The following is a 22131-nucleotide window of genomic DNA, read 5'->3' as shown; positions in this document are numbered from 1 at the left end:
ACTTTTCCCATGATTTTTATCCACCCACACACACAAAATGATACACAATAGTTCAAAAGCCCTCCGTTTCAGGCCGCTGTGAACATCTGTTTTATTTATTTATTTTTTTTAAAACCTCTTGCAGCATTTTTGCTCCATCTAGAACCGAAACCCCAAGAGTCACATCAAGACAAAGATGGCAGAGGTTGTCAAAACAACTATGTGGGTCCTGAAGTGTGACACAAGTTACAAAATTCAGAGGCTAGCAGTCAGAGCCGTGGCACAATATTTGAAATATTCTACCTTAAACAATGTGGTAATACAAGGTTTAAACTATATCACACTGTGGTGAGCTCAAATATCTGCAATCATCTGAGCTCAAACTTGTAAGCATGATCCAAACAAGACTGGCAACACTCAGTTCTACTTTACTGCAATAAACACTCTACAATAATTACAGTACATTGACTCTCTCTTCTGTACACATGACTCCAAATAAAACATCACTTTGAACATTTCAGCAGCAAATTCTAATTAATGTAGCCATTAATTGTAATTGCATAAAATCACAGATTTATAGGTTCATAAGTGTGTACTAGGCTAATGGCCTTGGAGCCCTTACAAGCTTAGCCCATAGGATTACCCTGGCAATGTGCCATCCGACCTTAGTTTCCAGTGCCTCTGTCGAGTAGAGCCACTGAAGTGATCCCCGGGGTGAATTTTCTATTTCCCATCCACTCATCAAGATTCCTCTTGAAGAGGGCCAGTGAGGTGTTCTATTTGACATGTATGGGAAGTCTATTCCATAGCATGGGCAGTCTCTGGGTTATGAGCCTCTCCCTCCAGTACGCTCTGTTGATTGTGGTAATGAGGTCGAGCTCTCTGGAGCATGTGGTGTGGAGGGATTGGATTTCTTTAGATGCAGCATTTCTAACAGAGCTGGGTCAGACATGGCTTTGTAAGTCAAGCAGAGATCGCCTCTAAGTAGGTGCTAAGAGACCGAGAATAGGAGTTTTTTAGTCCATCTATATGACAAGTGTTTAAGGCCTAGGATCCTCTTTTGCGGCCTCTCCAGTTGTTGCAGGTGTCTAGTGAGGGACACACCAAATGAGGCATTGTACTCGATGACTGGCCTAATGAGGGAAGAGTAGAGAGAGACAATAACCTCTTTATTCCTGGATGCAAAACCCTTAGTAATGAGATGTGCCACATAGGACTTTCTGACCACAGTGGCAGTGTGGTGCTCAAAAGAGGAGGTTGCTGTCAACCTGTGTTCCAAGATCTCTTACGTCTTCTGTGTTCAGTGGACTACCATCAACGTGGTAGTTCATGGGAACTGGGTTTTTCCCAAAGGGGATGACAACACATTTTTGGCACTGAGCTTAAGGCCATGGTTCTGACACCAGTCATTGGTCTCAGGGAGGCCTTTCTGTAGGATGTCAACATCACTTGGGGAGTTAATAATGGCTCCCAACCTGCAATCGTCTGCGAACTTTGCCAGCCGGAGTGCCTTTGTATTGACCTGGACTTCTGAGAAGTAGATACCAAACAGGAGAGGACCCAGGACCGATCCCTGTGGGACTCCACTCATGACGGGTTGGCAGTCTGACTTGGAGTCAGCTACTTTCACACTGTGGGTTCTGTGAGCCAGTTTGCAAACCACCTAGTGATATAGGGGTTGATGCCTAGCTTAGTGAGTTTTTCTACGATTCCTGAGTGGGGAGTGATATCAAAGGCCTTGGCCATATCAAGGTAGGCTGTACCAACCACCTTGTCTTCATCCATAGCTCTGGTGACTGACTCAAAGAAGTCTACCAAGTTGAGCAAGCATGATCTACCCTTCACAAAACCAAACTGTGTGGGATCCAGAGTTTGGAGATTACCTCTATCCTTGCTTATTATGTCCATGATGATGACTTCCATAGCTCTGCATATCAGACTTGTCAGGCTAATGGGGCGATAGTTCCCAGGGTCTGTTTTCGCTCCTCCTTTGTAGAGAGAGAGAGATGACTATAGCAGTGCACCATTCGGTACGGACAAAGCCTGAGATAAGGCTGTGATTGAACAGGGCACACAGATGAGGTGACAGTTCACTCTGTAGTTCATGTAGAACACAGCCAGGGATATTGTCAGGTCCCATAGAAGCTGTATTCTTGGCCTTGGACAGTGCTGTTTTAACCTGTGCAGCAGTAATACTGGGTGCCGGACAATCTACTGGTATTGTGATTGGTCCTTTGGGGGGGGGGGGCGGTAAAGTTGGCACTGAATCGGTCGGCCAGTATATTGACAAGATTGGTTGGCTCGGTATAGGAGGTACCATTGTACAGTAGCTCAGAGCAAATCAGGGTATTGCCATGGAGAGTCTTTACATAACTATAGAAGCCCTTGTGGTTGTCTTTACTATCTGCTGCAATTCTGTTTTCATAGCTAGCTTTAGAGGATTTGATGAGGGATCTCAACTTTTTGAGGCTGATAAGGGAGTTTTTCCAGTCTTGGACTTCACCTTATTCCGCCACAGTTTCCTCCTTCTGTTGTAGAATTCGTTTATGGCTGGGGACTACCAGATTGGCTTCCTTTTTTTTTTGGAGGAGAACATCTTAGTTCTATTGGGTATGGTGAGATCCATGCATTTTGTGTACATGCTCGTACAGTGCATTGCTGTATGACTCCGCGGTCATGCAACTATTCTCCATTTGCATGGGTGCCGTGAGGTTAGCCAACTCTGTTCTTAGGAGCCCAAAGTTAGCTTTGGAGAAGTTTTTCATGGTGGTTGCCTTTGCGGGGGGGTTGGAGGGATGTGGATTTAAATAAAAACAACAATACCAAAGAGCACAAAGCACTGGAACAAAATAAAACCACACAGAAAGGAGGCAATAATATTTAATAAGGCTTCCTGGTACCTTGACCCATGGCCTTCAAGGGAATGAATTGCAACAACATACAACTGTACTTTTAAATCATTCTAATTAATTATTCAATAACATTAAATTGAATGCTCAATAAATAATTAACAAATCCACTTCAAAGACAGACAATTGAACATATTCCCACAAAATTACTATTTCATGATTTCCCCCTTGCTTTGAATAATAAAACTATTACCACATTCATTACAAATAAATGTGATCTACCCATTCCATTTTTCTTCACAATGCAATACAATATAATATTGTAATGAAATACACGTAAACACATTTTACCCTAACCCACACTTCTATCCTACCAAAATGTGTCCTGTATAATGTAATAAAACTCATTATACTATATAGAACATATTCAGACCCTTTGGCCACAAAGTACCAAAATTAATAATAAGCTTGGATTCCAGCTGAGATAGTTTGTACAAAAAATCTGTTCCCCCAGTACAATTTGGTCTGGCCAAAACACTAAAAATAAACTACTGTCAGGCCCCCTGTAGTAGTCATGAAAATGACTTGCCACTGGATTTTCCAATTTACCATTCCGAATGTGCCCATGATGTTCCATTATACGTACCTTGACCATCCTTCATGCCTATGAACCATCTAATAGGTGTGCAACCACATCCAATAATATAAACCACCCCACATGACCTACAATTAAAAATTACCCATGGCCTTGTACCTTTGATTGTTAATGATAGCCCCTGTAGATTTCTGGCCTTATGACATACTTTACGTTTACCACATGGATAACAACCAAAAAGATCCCCACCTTTCAAATTTTCCATGTTTAAAAGCTCCTATGAATTCAAAAATCTACTATAAGAAAAAGTTATCTTATCAGTAAATATATTTGAAAGAGCTGGATCCCCATGGACCAAGGGCCAGAATATCTCCATATTCTTCCTAAGTGTATCTGAAAATGGGGAAAATTTAGTTACAAAAAAATATCCTATTGTCCTCTGCCATGTCAGCTGTTCCTTTCAATCCAAAAAGCCTGCTGTCACCCCCTACACAATGTGCTCTCGTCTCACTTCCACTGAACCTACGTTCAGCTTTTTTCAGTGCCCGCTTTATAACCCCTATCCAAAAGCTTCTCTCGTATTTTAAGAAATTCATGACGAATGTTGGATTTATCAAAAGTATCATCATAGGCCCGCTTGTATTCTCCATAGGGAAGGGAAGCCAGTAAATGTGAAATACTATCTGCCACTAAAAAGTTGTTTACTGCAGTTTCTTTGACAAATGGTTTGTATTGAACAAAATTTCCTTCAGAAACTAAAAATTCCAAATCTAGGAACTACACATTTCTATCAGTTTTATAAGTAAACTGCAGACCAAACATATTCTTATTTAATTCATCCATGAATCCCCTAAAATCACCAATCTCACCCTTGCAAATAAAAATCAAATCTATGCAACTCTTGTAGATGACCACAAGTTGTGCTAAATACTTTGTATTGTAAATATCGTGATTTTCAAAATGGTTCATGAAAATAATGGCATACTCTGGAGCGTATGATGCACCCATTGCCGTACCCTCATTCTGCACATAAAATTGTTTATTGAACTTGAAACAATTACGAGTAAGAGAGAATTCCAACAACCGCAACAGATACGAGGACTGTGGGCCCTCCCCATCATCTTATTCACAGCTTCCAGACCCCAAATATTTTTAATGCTAGTATACAGGGATCTGATATCCACACAAGCCCACTATCCCAAAAAAAGTTTTCCTGCCATTCCATACCCCCCACCAGGTCACATAATTCATTGCCATTTTTAATGTGGGAACAAATCCTACACAAAAAGCCCTTAAGATGAAAATACCCACATTCTGTAGGTACGACCCCTTACCTGAAACTACAGGTCTTCCGGGGGGGTTATTTAGGCACTTATGGATTTTGGGAATAGTAAAAAATATTGCATCCCTAGGATTTTCTACATATAAACTTCTTTACATCCTGACTGGAGAAAAACCCAACCTCTCCCCTCTTTCCAGAAGTTACAATAACTCCATGTTGAAGTCAGCAACTGGGTTGGAATTCACCTTATTATATGTTGCAGTATCTTTCAACAAACTCTCAGCCATGTTGTTATACTTCTCCCTCGATATTACATCCCAATTCCCACCCTTGTCTGCTTGGGTGTATACATACCTGCTGTTGCACACCTGTAATTTTAGTAACACCAACCATTCGTTTTTATTTAAATTGAATTACCTATGTTCCTTTTTAAAACTTGTAGTATTCCAATTCTAGCTGTTTACACACTACAGACTCAACTGACAAATGGGGAGTGAGGTCTTGGGGGGGATCAAAGTTAGAAACATGGGGAATCATAGCAACACATTTTCCCATAGCCAACACCAAAACTGCAACCAGAATCAGAAACAGACATTAATAAGGTCATCAATCAAAATCACTCATCTCAAACATATCCACCAATGGATTTTCATGCAAAGACATATCAAGTAACAAATCATCATTGCTTCCATTCAAAGTTTGTATTACAGCACTGTCAATACCTTCTCTACATGAATGTTGGTTGAAAAACACTTTTAAGTGCAGCTTCCTGCAAAAACTGCCTACCTCAAACTGGAAGTCAGCCAGGCTCGGACATAGTACCCTTCAAAAGCAAAGAATTTATATCTCTAGTGATTAACAAATCAGATAAATTAATAATATTAAGTTCAGCAACATTGTCCAAAATGTTCAAATTACCCTCATGTACTAAGTACCTGCGTGGCGATGAGAGGACCTCTGTGCTACAATTAGCATGATCACGTCTAGTTCCTTTTCTTCCTCTGGGCACCCCCGAAATTTGCTGTTATTAGTCTGCCATCTCTGGCTCTTGTGCCTGGGTTGCTGTTTGTTCACACTTTGACCTTGTAGACTGTGAACCAAAATCCTCAAAAGAAATGCTTTTCTTACTTTTGGACACCGTGGATGAAACGGAGGAATCATGGGACATTTGCGGAGCTACCACACCCCTCCTACCACGATGGTTATTGGTGGATTTCCAAGGTGATTAGTTTGTGGTCGGTTCTAACCAGGGAGGAGTTGACTAATGGTGTAGAGCAACAGTCACTCATGTTAGTAATGACCACGTCAAGGATGTTGCTACCTCTAGTGGGGGTAAGAACAAGCTGGTCCAGGGTATTGGAATTAATGAATTCCAGGAAATGTTGGGTAAGTGTATTGGCACATGAGTAATTTTCCCAGTTAATGGAGGAGTAGTTGAAGTCACCCAGTATGAGACAGTGTAATATTCTCCAGGGTGCTTAGGAACATGGAGTGAGTGCCTTGGGACATGGTTGGGACCTATAACAGGCTACAACCTGAATCGCTGTCTTACCAAATGTAAGCTGCATCTAAAGCATCTCTGATGTGTTATGTTGGGCTACCAGTCTGGAGATGTGCGCATCCTTTATGAATATGGAAACATCACCGTCTTTGGAGCTTCTGGGCTGAAAGGTGTGGAATGAGTTACAGCCTGGTAATGCAAGGGTGCTTTCTGCTGCCTTGAACCAGGTCTCTGTTACAGCACAAATGTCGATATTCATCATTTTAAGGAGTGCTTTGAGCGAGTGCATTTTGAGATTTAGACTTCTAGCATAGAACAGCATAACCCTCAGATTGCATTTGTTTGTAACTGTTACATTGGTAATTTGGTCTTTGGAACACCAGCTAAAAAAAGGCACTATAGCTGTGGCAAGAGCCTTGGCCAGTATCTGGAACCCCAGGGGTGACAGATGCAGGCCATCTCTGGCAAAACACAGAGGTCTGTCAATCGTGTCATCTCAGGCAGACAGATACTGGATCCCCTTAGAATGACACTAGAAACTTAGCCATTTGTTGAAATCAATCATTTTCTACTTGTATTGTGGTATCATTCTGGGTGATGGTAGGATGCTGCTCAGGGCTAGGGTCGTACCCACCTGGGCTACATAATCCAAGAGCACCTCCAGGTCTCTTTTCATGTAGTCCAGGGAGGTACATCTCAGGTCATTCACACCCACATGTACAATGACAGAGTCATATTTGTACCTGTTGTTGAGGGACGCGATTGCGTGCGTTATATGGTGGATCCTGGCACCTGACAGGCAGCTGACTGTTACCAGAAGGTGAGTGGGACATCAGTGTGCCTCACTATCAAGTCACCCATGACTAGTGTGCTGGACATGCTGTTTTGCCTTAGGGGCTTTGGCTGAGTGGCACACTGTTTAGGAGAGTTATGTGTCTCGTGATTAGTGTTGTATTGCGGTTGTCGAGTGGGTTTCTGCCTTGGAGGTCTCTGCTGTTTGGGTAGATTTTTATTGAGAGCCTCTGTGAAGGTGGCTGTGTGGTTTGTGTTTTTATGTGAAGCTAGTGCTGGTGTGTGTTCTGGAGGGCTGTGTGTTTCATGTGGTGTGGTGCAAGTGTTGACCTTCTCCTATTGACCAGCTATTCCTGTCTTGACTGGAGAGTGGGTGGCTTCCAATTTGGATATACAAGTGCATCTCTCGCAAGTCTGAGTGTTGGGAGGTAAGAGGAGAGGGCTGTCGATGTACATGAAGCAGCTGCTACATTGCCTCAGGATGCCCAAGTTCACCAGGTTAATAGGAGAAAGCACAGGAAACTGACCTTTACACATGCCTGGAGGGGTGGCCATTAATAATAAGTACTGGAGCTATTTCCTTGTAGAACGTTTAGTGCTGGCAGCACTTGTGTGCTACAATAATTGCTACAAGAAGTCTAGTATGGTAAAGTGGTAGACTAATAAGCTAGTAAAAGTGCAGGAGAGGAGAGAACTAGCAGATCTAAGGGAAAAATTAAGAGCAGACTTTGGCACCTCTCAGAAGCATACAAACAGTCCTGGATACAGCAAATCTGTATCTGGACTAGACTAGTTACAGGAAAGGTGGGAAACAAGCGCAACACAGGCTTTTAAACCAGAAAGTTGAAGGAAACGGAAAGGTGCTCAAAATGCCAATAAACTACAATTTCTGTCCCAGAAACCACTCCTTTTGTGGTAGATAGGCTACTTTGTGCTTACCACTTCCACTGATAACCTAGAAGTCTTCCTTCAACACAGGGATTTACCATACATTTTCTTTTTTTTTTTTGAATGTCAAAATGTATATATTCGGAAAATGATCACTCAACACTTTTCACAGGACTAAAAAACAGTATTCTACTAAAACAGTATTCTGAAAAGTGGTCACCAACTCTAACAAAAAAATCCCACTCAATTATAGCAATGGATCACATTCCAAAAAAGACATGCTCTTGGTATAAGTGACTTACTCCAGTGTCAAACAGTAAGTCACTTACACAGAGAGCAAGTTTGGAATCTGCCCAGTGTAAGCCTGCTTTACAGAGACAGTGACTTACTCTGGTGTAAGGCCTTACAGTGGCAAAGTATTTTGGAATCTGGCCAGATGTCTTGAAATGCCTGCCAATTAGTGTCTGAACATTTCAGATTTGGGCAATGTAGAATGCAGCACTCGGACAATGCTGGGAATCTCCAGTACCGGATACTGGCAATCCAACTTGCCCTCATGACAGCAATTAAAGTTGGTAAGAGGAGGTGGATTAACAGAGAGACTGAAGCCTATTTTTCTCTTACTATTGTGATTGGAGTCAAATCATAAGTGGTAGCCCAGGTCATGAGAATGGCCCCTCCGGTGATTGGAGAAACAAACTAGCTAATCTAGAAATTCTCAGTTTCATAATTCATAAGAACGTTCTTATGAATTTTTTCACAGATGAGAAACTCCAGTTGAAACAAAAAGTTGTTCCAAATGAAACTTCAACAATAGACCTTTCCACCAACGAAGACCATCGAACGAACAACTAGCATACTGGACAGCTGGTCCCATACGCTTAGGAAACTAACTGCTCTCTGTCTTTTTATAAATTAAATAAAGCAAAATAAAAAAATAGACTAAATTAACAAACCTTGCTCACACAGGTACATCCAAGCAGAGGGGCCAGCAAAAGCCTGATACACCAGTGCTGTCACGGGACTATGTTCACTAGACCGCCACCATATAACCGTCCCAAGGTTGTCCTCATCCTCTTTTAAAGCTTAACCCTCCAGAGGGGGTAAGTGAGAATTTCTGGATTAGCTTATTATTCTTAAAAAGGATTATAGCAAAACAGAAAACTCCTAATAGAGATAATTGAAATTACTAAGGTCTTAACTAATGCAGCACAAAGTGAGCAAAACTGTCTTTTGTTACAAAGGCTTGGGTTGTGAAAACAGAACACATTTTCACCTGTTTGGTGAGTGCAACACACTGTCATGGTGGTGTGGTAAAGACAACTACATCTATAAAAAACTACAGTTCATCTGCTAAAAGATGGGTCTTTTCTGCCTCCAATACTCGGTGGTGATGCAGCAAATAAATCCCCAACAGTATACAAACCACCCCCCCCCCCTACAATGATGGAGTTCAACACAGCATCACACATTACATGTGCAACATAAACATGGAAAAAAGGCACCAGAAAAACGTTTAACCACATAGACCAAGGAGGAGTTGTATACTGGTTGTCTTAACACTTCTCTCTTCCGATGCCATTCCAAAAATCACCAAGGCCACTCAACTGCTTGCAAAAATATGTTGCTTAACATTACATATTCGTTGAAACTCAGTGAAACAAAGTAAAAAAAAAAAATTGACTGTTAGTATCACTGGACCATACCAACTGAAATGCATTACTGAACTCTGCTGCTTGACAGTCCATCAAAGTAGTAGTGCAAAGATGGCAATGATGACATTTTCTTAAGCTCTTCACATACTTTGAATTTAAATAGAAAGGTACACCTGAAATTTTTTTCTACAATATTTTGTAGGCTTCAAGAGGTACATGGAAGTTAAGGTGGGCACTCATCCTTAAAAATGGTACAACCAGAACTGAAAGCATTAATCATTAATTATATGCTGACATTAGAAAATTTCAGGCACATTAAGTGCCTACTATCTTCAGTGAACAATATGCACAGTCTAGCATGTTAACCTAAAAAATCTCATCACCCTACCCTAAATTGGAGATAATACTTAAACCAAAATATTCACTTACTGAAGGTACTAAATTATAACCCAATTCTGTCCGAATGAATGTCACTACAGCGGTATACAAGAAATGCAGACCATCTTTCCTTGTAAAACTACTGCTGGAGGTACAACACAGAAATAAATGACTGCCCAAATGTATTGTTAAGTTTTTTTTTTAAACACTAATTCAATATGCAGTACAAGTACACATTAGCAGATTTTAAATGTTAAAAAATTAAAATATATAAATATTTTTAAATAATTTAAATCATTTTGCTTAATTTTCTTCTACCATACAATCTGGACATTTTGCATGCTACTTTAGTCTTCTCCCACAGTTGTAATGTCTTTCTAGTATAAGTCACACAAACAGCCAAAAGAAACTCCCTAGAACACCATGTTTGCTACAGACATATAAACAATAAAACACTTCTTTTTTTCGCTGTCTCTATCCCAAGTGGCATATATACTTGGCATACAATGCTAAAATATGTAGAACTTTCTGCTTACATCACCCCCCCCCCCCCCAATCAGCATTCTTTGTCTAAATGGATAAGGTAGCAGCAGGACTAAAAAGCAAAATAAAACCATTCAAAAAGTTAATGGAACAGTGCATGCACTAACTCACCAAGTACAAACAAAAAATTACTGCAGTTGGGCAGTTCTCTCTCTCCGTCATCAATAACAAACAAAACGTCATTTACTTTGGTTCTGGCCATGCAGCATGTAAATATGCAGGGAATCCTACATCCAACTTAAGCCCCGTGACAGGATTTCTTGTCCAAAACTATGAATAAAGCAGCAACAGCTCTGTTAAGCCATATGAACTTCAATAGCTAACAATCCAAGAAATGACACAGTTTTAATGACCAAATAAAGATAAAATGATTGTTTTCATTTTGCTGAAAATATTTCACATTATGCTACTGGTCTTGGCATTCTTGTTCAGCACAAACTTTAAAAGTACCTTGTGTGCCAACCTAAAACTCTGTTTTCATTTAATGTCATCTAAAAAGATCTGTCGTTCTGAATAGAGAGACTAGGACGTGTTTTTGACACTGCCATTACATATTCTTTTGCCTCCTCTTTTTTTTGGGGGGGGGGCAGGGGATCTTGTGCGATAGGTCTAACTTACTTACCAATTTTTACTACTGTGGTCCTAAACTTCACTTGTTAATTTTTTTCTTGGTTAACCAGTTCAAAATTCTACCAACCAAACGTTTGTACACTGCGACTATCTTGGGTAAGCAGCACTTGAGTAATGGCATGAATAGAAGTTAAAGCAGTCATAGAACTACCCAATGCTTTAAGCTTCACACACACTTTTTTTTTTTTTTTTTAAACTGCCTTCGAGTTGTGTCCCAGTGCATGGCTAACGTTTGGCCCAACTCATTTCCACAATTCAACAGACTATAGAAACTGGGACAAATCAAACTCATATCTATTGAGCTCCTCACAACTAACCAGAGTCTTGGGATAAATTTCCTTCCAAACACACTAGACACCTCTGCAAATCACCAAGTATTTCACATCCAGCAGCCTCAGAATGATACCATTGCGCATAAATATTCAACATGGTTCAACATAATTCATTATCTTTATTTAGAACTGAAAGTTTGACAATGCAGCATATTCATCACTTCACATTTTCACATATTCTCTGGTATGCGTGTATGTGTTTGCTTCCTCCCATGTGCATTTATTCTACTACCATGAGCCCAGTGCTACATCTGGAACCCTGTCTAACAAGTATGATTCCCTTTTCACTCCATTGCTCTTAACCGACTCAATTTAACTACAGTAAATGGACTCATTTTACAACTTAGTCTTCCTGGCTAATTTATTCATTCCTGTCAACTGATCAAAAGAAAAATAAATAAAAAAACACATTGTTTCCCAAGTAAGGGCAACAGGCGCTGTTGCAACGCATTAGGTAACAATTAAGACATTAAATAACATGGATGCATGCAGTCACAGTGAATTTTGATTACATGTTACAGTAATTATGCTCTGCTTCTGTACAACGGTACCACAAAAATAAGTAACAGCTTAATGTATGGGCTCAAACATTATTCTCTGAAGCATACACGCAACTGCATGGATGAACATCACTATTTGCCTACAGATACAGTGTTGTTTATCCATGGGACTGCTTACTTTAACGTGTTTACCGTTTTGCACAATGGCCTTGCATGTACTATATTGTGTTAAGAACACAATGGTACAACACAGTCTTTACTTCAAATCTTTATTAAATGGCAAAATTCACCCCAAAACACAAATGAAACATCTGAAAGACTTAAGAAAACCAATACATTACCTCTACTTAGCGTCTCTTGATGATTATTTATACTAAAATTTCTTTAAAAGCTTCATCAGTACACAACTATGGCACTACAATTTAGTTTCAATTTTCAGAAAGGGTTAAGTAGTAAGTACCAATTAGAGACGCAGCAGCAAGAAGCTTAGAAAGATGATCAGCACTCAATCAACTCTGCAACTGCTAAACTTTGCAATAGCTGATCTCAAATTTAAATTTCATCCAAGTACAGCACCCTGGATAGCACAGCTTCCAAAAAAATGTATTAAGCATGAGAACTGCTGTACTTGCAAGCAATAATTAATCATATAGTCACCAAGAGGCCTTTTTTAATCATATTTTTTTAAAGCTGCCTTCCAATTTCATTCCCGACAGAACTCTGCATTGCAAGAGTGCAAGTAACTTAAACTGCAAAGCAGATGTACTATCCATAGATATTGTACAACACTTATGGCACATGAGAAATAATTGGCTTTATACCAAAATCAAGACTACGTCTAGTTCCCGGGAAATTAATCACAGCAACAAGAAAAAATTAGAAATGGAAAAAAAAGTCTGGCATTTTATCACGTTTTTTTTTTGGTTAGTCAAACATTTAGGCAATGAGCTGCAACAGCAGCACACAGTGTTTGAAATATTTTACATAAGAAATCAAACTTCTGCAACCAAACGTTACCATTAAAATCGTGAAACCAGTCAACAGCCATCAGCTGTTATGTAATAGCAGTTCACAGCTTTCGTGTATGTACCCACTGAATCAGAACTACTAAAAAAATGAAGCAGGGACTGGCACAAACACAGAGAGAAAGCAATATACGTTTTTATAGCCACTCCATATACTATAAAGTACAAGCAGGTTGACTTTAGTTCTTGTAGTTACCTAGTAATTAAAATCACATAGCAACCATTCAAACTCATAACCATATGATTAAATTCTAGAGATTATCCACCACTCCTTATTTCTACATGGGTCGAGGCTATCATTATACTCGACCCTCAGACCAGTAATGGAGTACAATGCTTCCCTTCACATGTGCCTCACCAGACTGCAACAATTGGAGAGACCACAGAGGTTTCTCACCAAGGAATTACAGGATATGCAAAGCAATTCTTGTGTGAAAAGACTGAAAACCCTGTCACTGTATTCTGTCTCCTACAGGTAGCTAAGGGGAGACCTGTGCCGGGCTTACAGAGCAGTATCTGACCCGCCCCTGATGAAAATGCTACACATTTGTAAATCACATTGCAAGAGGGTCACTCACTACAGGGATCTTAACGTAGCCTCTGACACGAACAGGTCATGCCAGAGAAATAGATACATCTCCCAGAGACTGCCACTTCTCTAGAACAAGCTTCTAATTCATGTGAAATAGAGCCCTGCCTGACCCTCTTCAAACATAACCTAGAACAATGGATGGGGGATTTCCTGGGGTGGTGCCCATGTCCCTCCTAGACAAAGAAAGTCAGTAATAACTACTAGTGACCCTTATCTCTGCAAACTTCACTTACCTAACCACTGGCAATTGCAACTCTGGATAAATATGGTGAAGCTTGTAAGGGCTCCAAACCCGTTAGCCTAGTAACCGCTTATGAACCTATCAATTTGTAAGTTAATTCAAACATAATGGCCTAAAAAGGTGGTAGGGGTGGTGAGGAATCAAAAGATATTTTTTTTGCTCGACTACAAACTGACTAAAACTGCACAACAGACAAAGATATCTAATATTCACAGTACCAATTAGAGGAGGCAAAGCCACCCAATGCATTCCATTTAGTTTAACAGTAATCCTAGCCTTAAACCTAACCACAACCCAATGCTTAAACTAAAAATAAACCAAAACTTCAGTCTTAACAGAACTCAAATCCCCACTATAACCCTAAAGTCAACAACATCTCCCATGTTTCATGGCAAAGAGAATGACCAATCTACCCAAATGCAAGGTATCTGGATCCCTTTCTTTACAGTTCTAAAATATTACACAGTAAAAGGTCCCATTGTGCACAGACTAGATCTGAATCTAAAAAGATTTTATATCTTGGTACATGCAACATTTCTTTAGATATTCTCTTTCCAACCTTGAAATGTCGGAAATGAAGAAACTGTTCTGCAAAAATGTTACTTACAGGAGATAGCAAACTAAAAACAATGCAGAAACAGGTTGAAAAATGCAGTTTGTGCTTTACCTGTCATTCAGTCTATGAAGTGCATGAATGGGCATGCTTCAGCTTGGAACAACTTCCAAATCTTGATCATCAAGCTACTACTAACTCTCGATTAGTTTCTATTTTTAACTGCATTTATCATGCAGCACTTCAAACATACTGCACTACTTAATGTTGTCATTTAAAATAACACTACTCTTGAGTTTACAAATCAGTTCAGATTTTTAGCAACACATTCTGAATTCATCTGAATATCATTAAGCATTTCTGAACAATAAACTGAACTGCAAACTGTAAGAGCACTAGATTACCCTGTTTTTTAAAGCATCTGGTAACATGAGCAACAATGCCAATAAAATACAAAATTAAACAGCTACATTACCCTGGTTTTAAAAGACTCCGCTAACATGAGTGACAATACAATTCAACTTCTTTCGAGCTGTAAAAAGAAGCAAGTTGTGGCTCACAAAGAAACCAGCAACAAATAAGACTAAGGTTATTTAATGTGAACCCTATGGTAATGTTTTCATTTAACAGTCTCAAGAAAATTACAGGCTTGCTTCTATCCCCTACTAAAAGATAACTGCCCAGTGCATTACTGAATTGTTCCAACTCTGTCGTGCCCTGCTCCTTGCATTCAACATTTTCACTCAAGATTTCAATCACAAGATCACACATGACTATTCTCATCTTTACATCAAGCCCAACCTTTTTCTTCCACATCTCTTCTGAGGGGGGTGTACTTCTCTAACACTGTACAGTCACTTGGCATATTTGAACATTTCCATTATACCCCCCAACATACACACACTTGTGCATTTTAGCCTCTCGTGACTTTTTCATACAGCTTTTTATGCATATTTTGCTCAGTTTTATCCGCTCTTGCTTGACTCCTTTCATTTCATGTTTCTGCACAGAGGAGATCTCAAACATTAGTCTCACTAGCCAGCAAGCCAACTTTTCTCTCTCTCTCTGTCTGTCAACAATTCTCAAACATCAAGCTCATAATGCCTAAACAGATTGTTTAAGAAATGTGCATACTTGCCAGCAAGCCAACTTTTCTCTCTCTCTCTGTCTGTCAACGATTCTCAAACATCAAGCTCATAATGCCTAAACAGATTGTTTAAGAAATGTGCATACTTCACTTCTACTTACAATGCTTTAATTTGGATTCAAAACCAGGCACACGTTTTGAGTCTAAATGGCATACAGAAAAGGATTCGCTACAACTTTACAATACTTAATTTTGCTTTACTGGAGGAGAAGAAGATTTACAATGACTTCCTGGAAGTTGGATTCAGTTCAAAATTATCTAGTTAGCACTTGCAATGTTGCCACACAAATAATGCTCAACAGGAAACACTGTACACCTTTGTTCTTCAGTTTCTACATGATTTAAAAAAAAAGAGGGAGAAAGAAAGAATGCAACAAAACTGCAATAAAAATGTTATGTTGGAAAAGTCTTAAAACAGCTAAACAAGAGCACTGCAGTCATAGGACTTTATAAAAACAGGTAATCAAGTACATAATTTGTAGCTCAGCAACTACAAATCCTACTACTTTCTACCCTTTTCCACATGGGATTAATGGCCAGACCTGGGGTGAAATCGGCCTATCAAAAAGAAAAACTCAGCAATAAAAAAACATTTGGTATAGTGCAACCTTCAGGTTCAACTTTCCCACAGAAACATTGGAATACCTCCCAGATCTCCAAGAAAACAATATGATAACCAGTGATAAAACTTAGCCTGTACAGTTGACAATGAATTAAAATAAAAATTACACAAGTGAGCAGCACAAACAAAATAATACATAGAAAACAGTGTTACAAGTTGGGAGGAATGCACTATCACACTTCTTTAGAATACAACATAGCACACAGGACTGAAGCTCAGAGCTGATAATTAGCTGCTTCTTGAGCCCTGGAGTACAGGATCTGATTTCTTGCTCCTTCAGTTGCCTACTGTATGACTTCTCTGTTACTCACTTAACCAGACAATGCTCCTGGGTCAACCCTAAAAAATGGATGATTTATTCAGTGGGCTTACAGAATCAAATACATAAAAATGTGTACTTCACATCCCCACATTCTAGAAACTAAACTCCCACTCCATGCATATATTCTTTGCAGCATGGACCATGTTTCAGATTATGAGCCAATATGTACTAAGAGAATGGCATACTATAGTTAACAGCCTTTCCAATCACCTACTACTTAATTTGGTATGTGGTCACACCTTTTTGTCTTTATCAACTTTCAAGAAAAGCAGTGTCACTGGGCTGATCTCACAACAGCAAACAGTTGCACAAGATTGTTAAATTCTTACTAAATGGCAATTCTGAATGTCCATGACTTTTTCTTTTACTTTCATTTCTAAGTCTATTTATGGACAAATTCAGGCCATTAAAGCAAAACCCCTCTAGCTGTGGACATGCATGTTTCTGCCTTATGACACCATCAGCACAGCATAAGAGGAATGTTTGACTGGTCTGAAACACCTGATATCCTTAAAGGGCGATTTACATACATCCCATGAGGCCTCTGATGCAAGAGGTTTAAGGTATCATACAGTTAGAAGTCTAGCTTTGCTAGATTTTTGTGTGTTTTTTAACCAGTTGGTTATCTGTGTGACCTTTTTACTCCGTTTTAAATTCTTACTAAAGGAAATGTGGCTGAAGTCACATGCGATTCTTAGCAGCTAAACTTTCAAAAATAAATGCTACAGATGAAAATGCATATTCTCCCCTCTGTTGATTGAAGAGATATGACTATACAGTAAATTATCAGTTATCTGGAACTCAAGCAACCAGGAAAAAAAAAATCAAAGAAATACAGTACAATTTTCATTTGATGCACTTTCTGCACACACCCCCCCCCCCCCAGAAACATACTTTACATTTTTAGAGTTTTAAAAAGGAAGACTGGAATAAATTCCCTGTCTCCCAAACCTAAGAACAAGTAAAACCAAACAAATAGTATAGGGTACATAATAAGACCTATTTTTAATAGTAACTCTCAAGCAACCAGAAACTACAGTTATCTGGCATCTACCAATCCCTATGGGTGCTGGTTAACATTTTACTGTACCACAACTGATTCCCACGGACACTGGCATGCAAATGTAATGTGGGTTTTTCTTGGGTAATCCTACAATGCACTACTTCCAGTGTCAGTATTTAGGAAAAATGTGCTACTAGTCCTACTACTAGATAATATTATCCCTTTTATGCAGTACATTACTTGGATTTTATTTTTGTCCTCTTTAAGAGAGAAATAAATTAAAAGGATTGCCCAAATATGAAAGGAGTGAGAAAGAAAAAGTGTACATACAAACCAGCGACAAACATCATAAATAAGCTTACCAGCTTAAATATCAACCCCTATATCACAAGATGGGTTGCAAAGTGGCTCAGAGATAGAACCCACATGGTCAGAATCCAAACCAGTTACAAGTGGCGTCCCACAGGACTCAGTTCTGGGACCTCTCTTGTTCGGTATATACTTCTCTGAGATTCAGGCTAACACGGGGGGGGGGTTATGGCTGACAAAGTTCACAGATAACTGCAAACTGGGGGCCATAATCGAATCTCCAGCTGACACAAGCATCCTCCAAAAGGGTCTCACAGAGACGGATGCTTGGTGCCAGAGCCACGGCCTCAAGCTAAATGCTAAAAAGTGCATAGTCATCCCCTTTGGGAAAAACAAGGTGCCCACAAATTACCACATAGGTGGTAATCCATTAAGTACGGAAGAAGTAATTAGAGATTTTGGGGACCAACGTAGATAGTAATCTCTCCTTTGATAATCACGTTGCCAAAGTGGTTAGAAAGACCTTCTATATAGCCCACCTTATCACGAAAGGATTTACATCTAGATCAAGAGAGGTCATTGTGTCCCTCTACTCGTCACTCATCAGGCCCATAATTGAATACAATGCCCCTTTTGGGATGTACCTTACCCGACACCTGCAGCAACTGGAGAGACCCCAAAAGTACCTCACCAAGAGGATCATGGGCTACAAACAGATGTCCTATGCAGCTCGACTAAAGAAACTCCAGCTCTACTCAGATGCTTACCGCCTACTCAGAGGCGATCTATGCCTGACGTACAAAGCCATGTCAAACCCAGAATTAATGGACATGCTCCACCTCAAAAAATCCAAGTCCCTTAGAGCTACACGCTCCAGGGACCTAAACCTCAGCACAAAAATAAATAGGACATGCTGGAGGGACAGATTCATTTCCCAGAGGCTCCCCTCACTCTGGAATAGAATCCCAATTCATGTTAGACATAGCCCCTCGCTGACCCTCTTCAAGCGAAATTTGGACGCGTGGATGGGAAATTGCAAATTCACCCCTGGGATCTCTCCTGTGTCCCTGCTACACAGAGGCACAGTAAACTAATCTTAAAAGGGTACCTTCTGTGACCTACTTTACAGAGGCACAGTAGGCTAATCTAATAGGGAGGCGGAAGCCAAATACACTCTGGCTAGGCTTATAAATGCCCTAGGGCAGATAGCCTAGTATCTACCTATGAACCTATAAACAGAGAGACAAAAACTGTCTGACGAAACAAAGTAGCAAGTAAAATACTGTTGCAGAGCCCTAAAGACAATTCTGATCTCTCTGGTGTACTGCTCTTCTCCCACCACTTCTATCTAAAAGTGCACTACAGTCAATAGCACACAGAAAATACTGCCTTGAAAGGACTACTTGTACATTTACAATTCAGACAAAAACATAATGCCTTAAGACATAGGCACAAATAAAGGGCCAGATGGAAAACGGGTATCTATTGTAATGAGCTTTGTTTGTTTCAATTATTATTTCCTTTCATGTGGTAAACTTCTGTAGAAGTCAAGACAGGTGGTCCCGATTCACTGGTGGCAGCGAACTGTAAACCTGTTTTGTTGTGGCCTGCCTTGTTCTTATCTGCGCCTGCTGAACATAACTCGGAGGGAATCTCAAAGTTCAGCCCACCACCTGTACTGCAGAAACACGAAAGAAAGGAGAGCACCCCGCAAGTATGCAGTACAATACTGTACTGACAGCAAACCATTCTGTACTAAACCAGAGAAGTGTGGTCTGTACGTGCCAGCATGGCTCTCAACCAATCAGGGACACTTAAAAATGAGTACTATTAACTTCAGATATTGACAGAATAAAACAATGTGAATTAATACACAGCTTCTGAAGTAATTAAATAATGACAATAATTTGAGTACAATTCGGCACCTTTTCACAAGATGCCACTAATTTCTGGAGAGATTAAGAGGGACGGGACTAAAATCTGTGTCAAAATCATGGACAGTTCAGAGGTATACATGCCAGCCGTAAACGTTAGATTTAAGGGACTACCTAAGCACTTGATTTTTCCCCAATTGTGCCGAGTCCATTAACCACAAAGGCAAAGCTATATCCTAAGGTATCAAATAGTGGAATGTGTCTGTCTGTGTGTGTGTGTGTGGGGGCAAGTACAGTTATCAGACTTATCCTGTCCGGATGAAGAGCGCTTTAACAAAACATGTCTTTAGAAAAACATTTTCCTACTACAGTTTCCTCAGGTGTGAAGGGATAGTACCTCATGTAAAAGTCAAATTAGAGAAGTCAATCCCACAGACGTTTACTCGGCACTTTAAAACTCCAACCTTCCTCGGGAAGTAGCGAACTACAAAGCAGAAGCGCATACTAATCAAATAAAGTTTTTTTTTTATTTGTAATCAAATGATCCGTAGTAGGGTTAATTAATCATGACAAACAAGGGTTAATTAATCATGACAAACAAGGGTTATTCAGGCAACAGAATACCGGGGTCCGGATATAGGTGCAGGTTTTCAAGAAATGGGAAACCTTACCTGTATGGTAAAATGTCATACAATCCAAAACACCACAAGACGACTGCCCCCACAGAATACACAAATAAACACACTATTAGAACTATTTGAATGACAGACTCTGGAGTTTGTTTAAAAGCATTTGAAACCAAAAGCACTGATTAAGCTCACGGCACGAGACATGACAGCAGTTACATTACGCCATTACTCCAACCAAGAAATAAGAATCTCACGCAACCAAAAGTTACAGTAACTCCGATCCAGTAAATTAAATAAAATTCACTCTAGTCCGTTTATGGGCTTTACTTTAAAGGAATATAAATTGTCACAAACAGCTAAACTGGGAACACTCCAGACCAACCAATAACGCACCAACACTGGCTACTATTAATCAGTATAGAACAGATACCATAACCGATCTGTTTTAAAGAACGTGGAGACTCACTTGATGTCTGACATCTGTTTTAGTCACTGTAATCAACCTTTATTCACAAAATAATATAAAAAATTGATAAGAAATATACTTATAACAAACAGAGAACAGTGGCAAGTTTGTACCATAAATAAATTAAAAACACCACTCTCAAATGCATAAACTGACCGGCGTATATACTCAGAGCCCCCACCACACACAAAACACTACTGCAGTGACAGTTAAAAGTCAAAGATGCAACTTCCCTTACGTACGTAAATATAAACAAGACAAATTCTGTCAAGTTTCTAACGACGCTACACATACATTCACAAACAGGACCGGTAGTCGAACTCTACCCCCACACATGGCCCAGATGGAACACAGTTATACTCTAAAAGTTTAATTCTTACAAAACTGCACTCAAGCGAGGGAAGAGCAAAGGAGCACAGCTTACCTGTCCGAAATTCCTGTAACCATACTTCTCAGCTATCCTGTCTGCTTCATCAGGACCCCCGCTTATCCGAACAGCCCAGTGGTTGGTGAAAATTCGGCTCCAACAAGAAGGCAGAAGGAAAGCCAACCAAAGAAGCAGAAAGCACAAGAGAGCTCGGCTGTGCGAGGCACACGACTCACGCTCCCAGCCCATCCTCGGCTGTAGCGGTGCTGGAGGAGGTCAAACGATTCCCTGGGCCGGTCGGGGGACTTACGAGACTCCGGAAAGCAGTAGCAAACAACGTCCCTTCAAAAATACGCCCGAATTTGACAGAAAACAACTGCTACAAATCCCGTTTCTGCCTGAAACTACACAACTGAACTGCAGAGACTAAAGCACTATTTTACTGAGTTGGTCTGTGGTTTGATATAGAGACTGGTTTTTGCTTTTCTATCTTTCTCTACTTTTCCTTCCTCTCTGCAGTCTGTCTTCTCCCTTTTCCAGAGCCTGGAAATGTTTGTAGAGCTCTAGTTACAGTTTCTCTGGGACACTCTTTTTTTTTTCTCTGTAATGTGTGGAAATGGCTGCAGCGCCTCCTCCAAATTGCAACTACCAGCACCAAGGAGGGCAAACACCGTACCCTAGCTAAAAGATCTGCTTTCCTCGTGGTCCTAGTGCCGTCGTTTTAAACAAGTACCTTTGTTATTGTGTATAAGATCATCAAGAGCAGTTGTCATTGTTTATAAGAAAATAAATTGTAGTTAAAACGTTGCCGATCTCTTTGCGTCTGCTTTTTAAGATATGCTTTTATAGTTCAGAATGATAGTGTAGGGGACGCCAAGGTACAGGCAGAGGCGCCAGAGCTTGCTAGTCATAGTGCCACAGTGTACGGGAGCACCAGTGTTATACCTGTCATTGGAGAGATCTCTGTCACTGTATGAAATGATACATGCATAGGCATCCCTAGTGCACAGGGTGCTACTTCTGATACACTTCAGATATTAGTTATAGGCAGATAATG

General features: G+C 40.0%; 1 protein-coding gene across 1 annotated transcript in view; it reads right to left on the bottom strand.

Moving 5' to 3' along the window:
- Positions 1-21813, bottom strand: part of LOC122793112 (proprotein convertase subtilisin/kexin type 5-like) — a 3326953-nt gene extending 3305140 nt beyond the window's left edge. The window contains exon 1 of the mRNA XM_044060853.1: positions 21132-21813. Coding sequence (XP_043916788.1) covers positions 21132-21323 — 192 coding nt within the window. The 5' untranslated portion in view covers positions 21324-21813. The remainder of the gene's footprint in view (positions 1-21131) is intronic.
- Between the last annotated feature and the right edge of the window lie 318 nt (positions 21814-22131).

Source organism: Protopterus annectens, chromosome 2.part0 (genome assembly GCF_019279795.1).
Source record: "Protopterus annectens isolate FY-2018-M chromosome 2.part0, PAN1.0, whole genome shotgun sequence".
NCBI classification, from domain to species: Eukaryota; Metazoa; Chordata; order Ceratodontiformes; family Protopteridae; genus Protopterus; species Protopterus annectens.
Note: the sequence above shows the minus strand (reverse complement) of the source record. Positions and strands in the feature narration are given on the sequence as shown.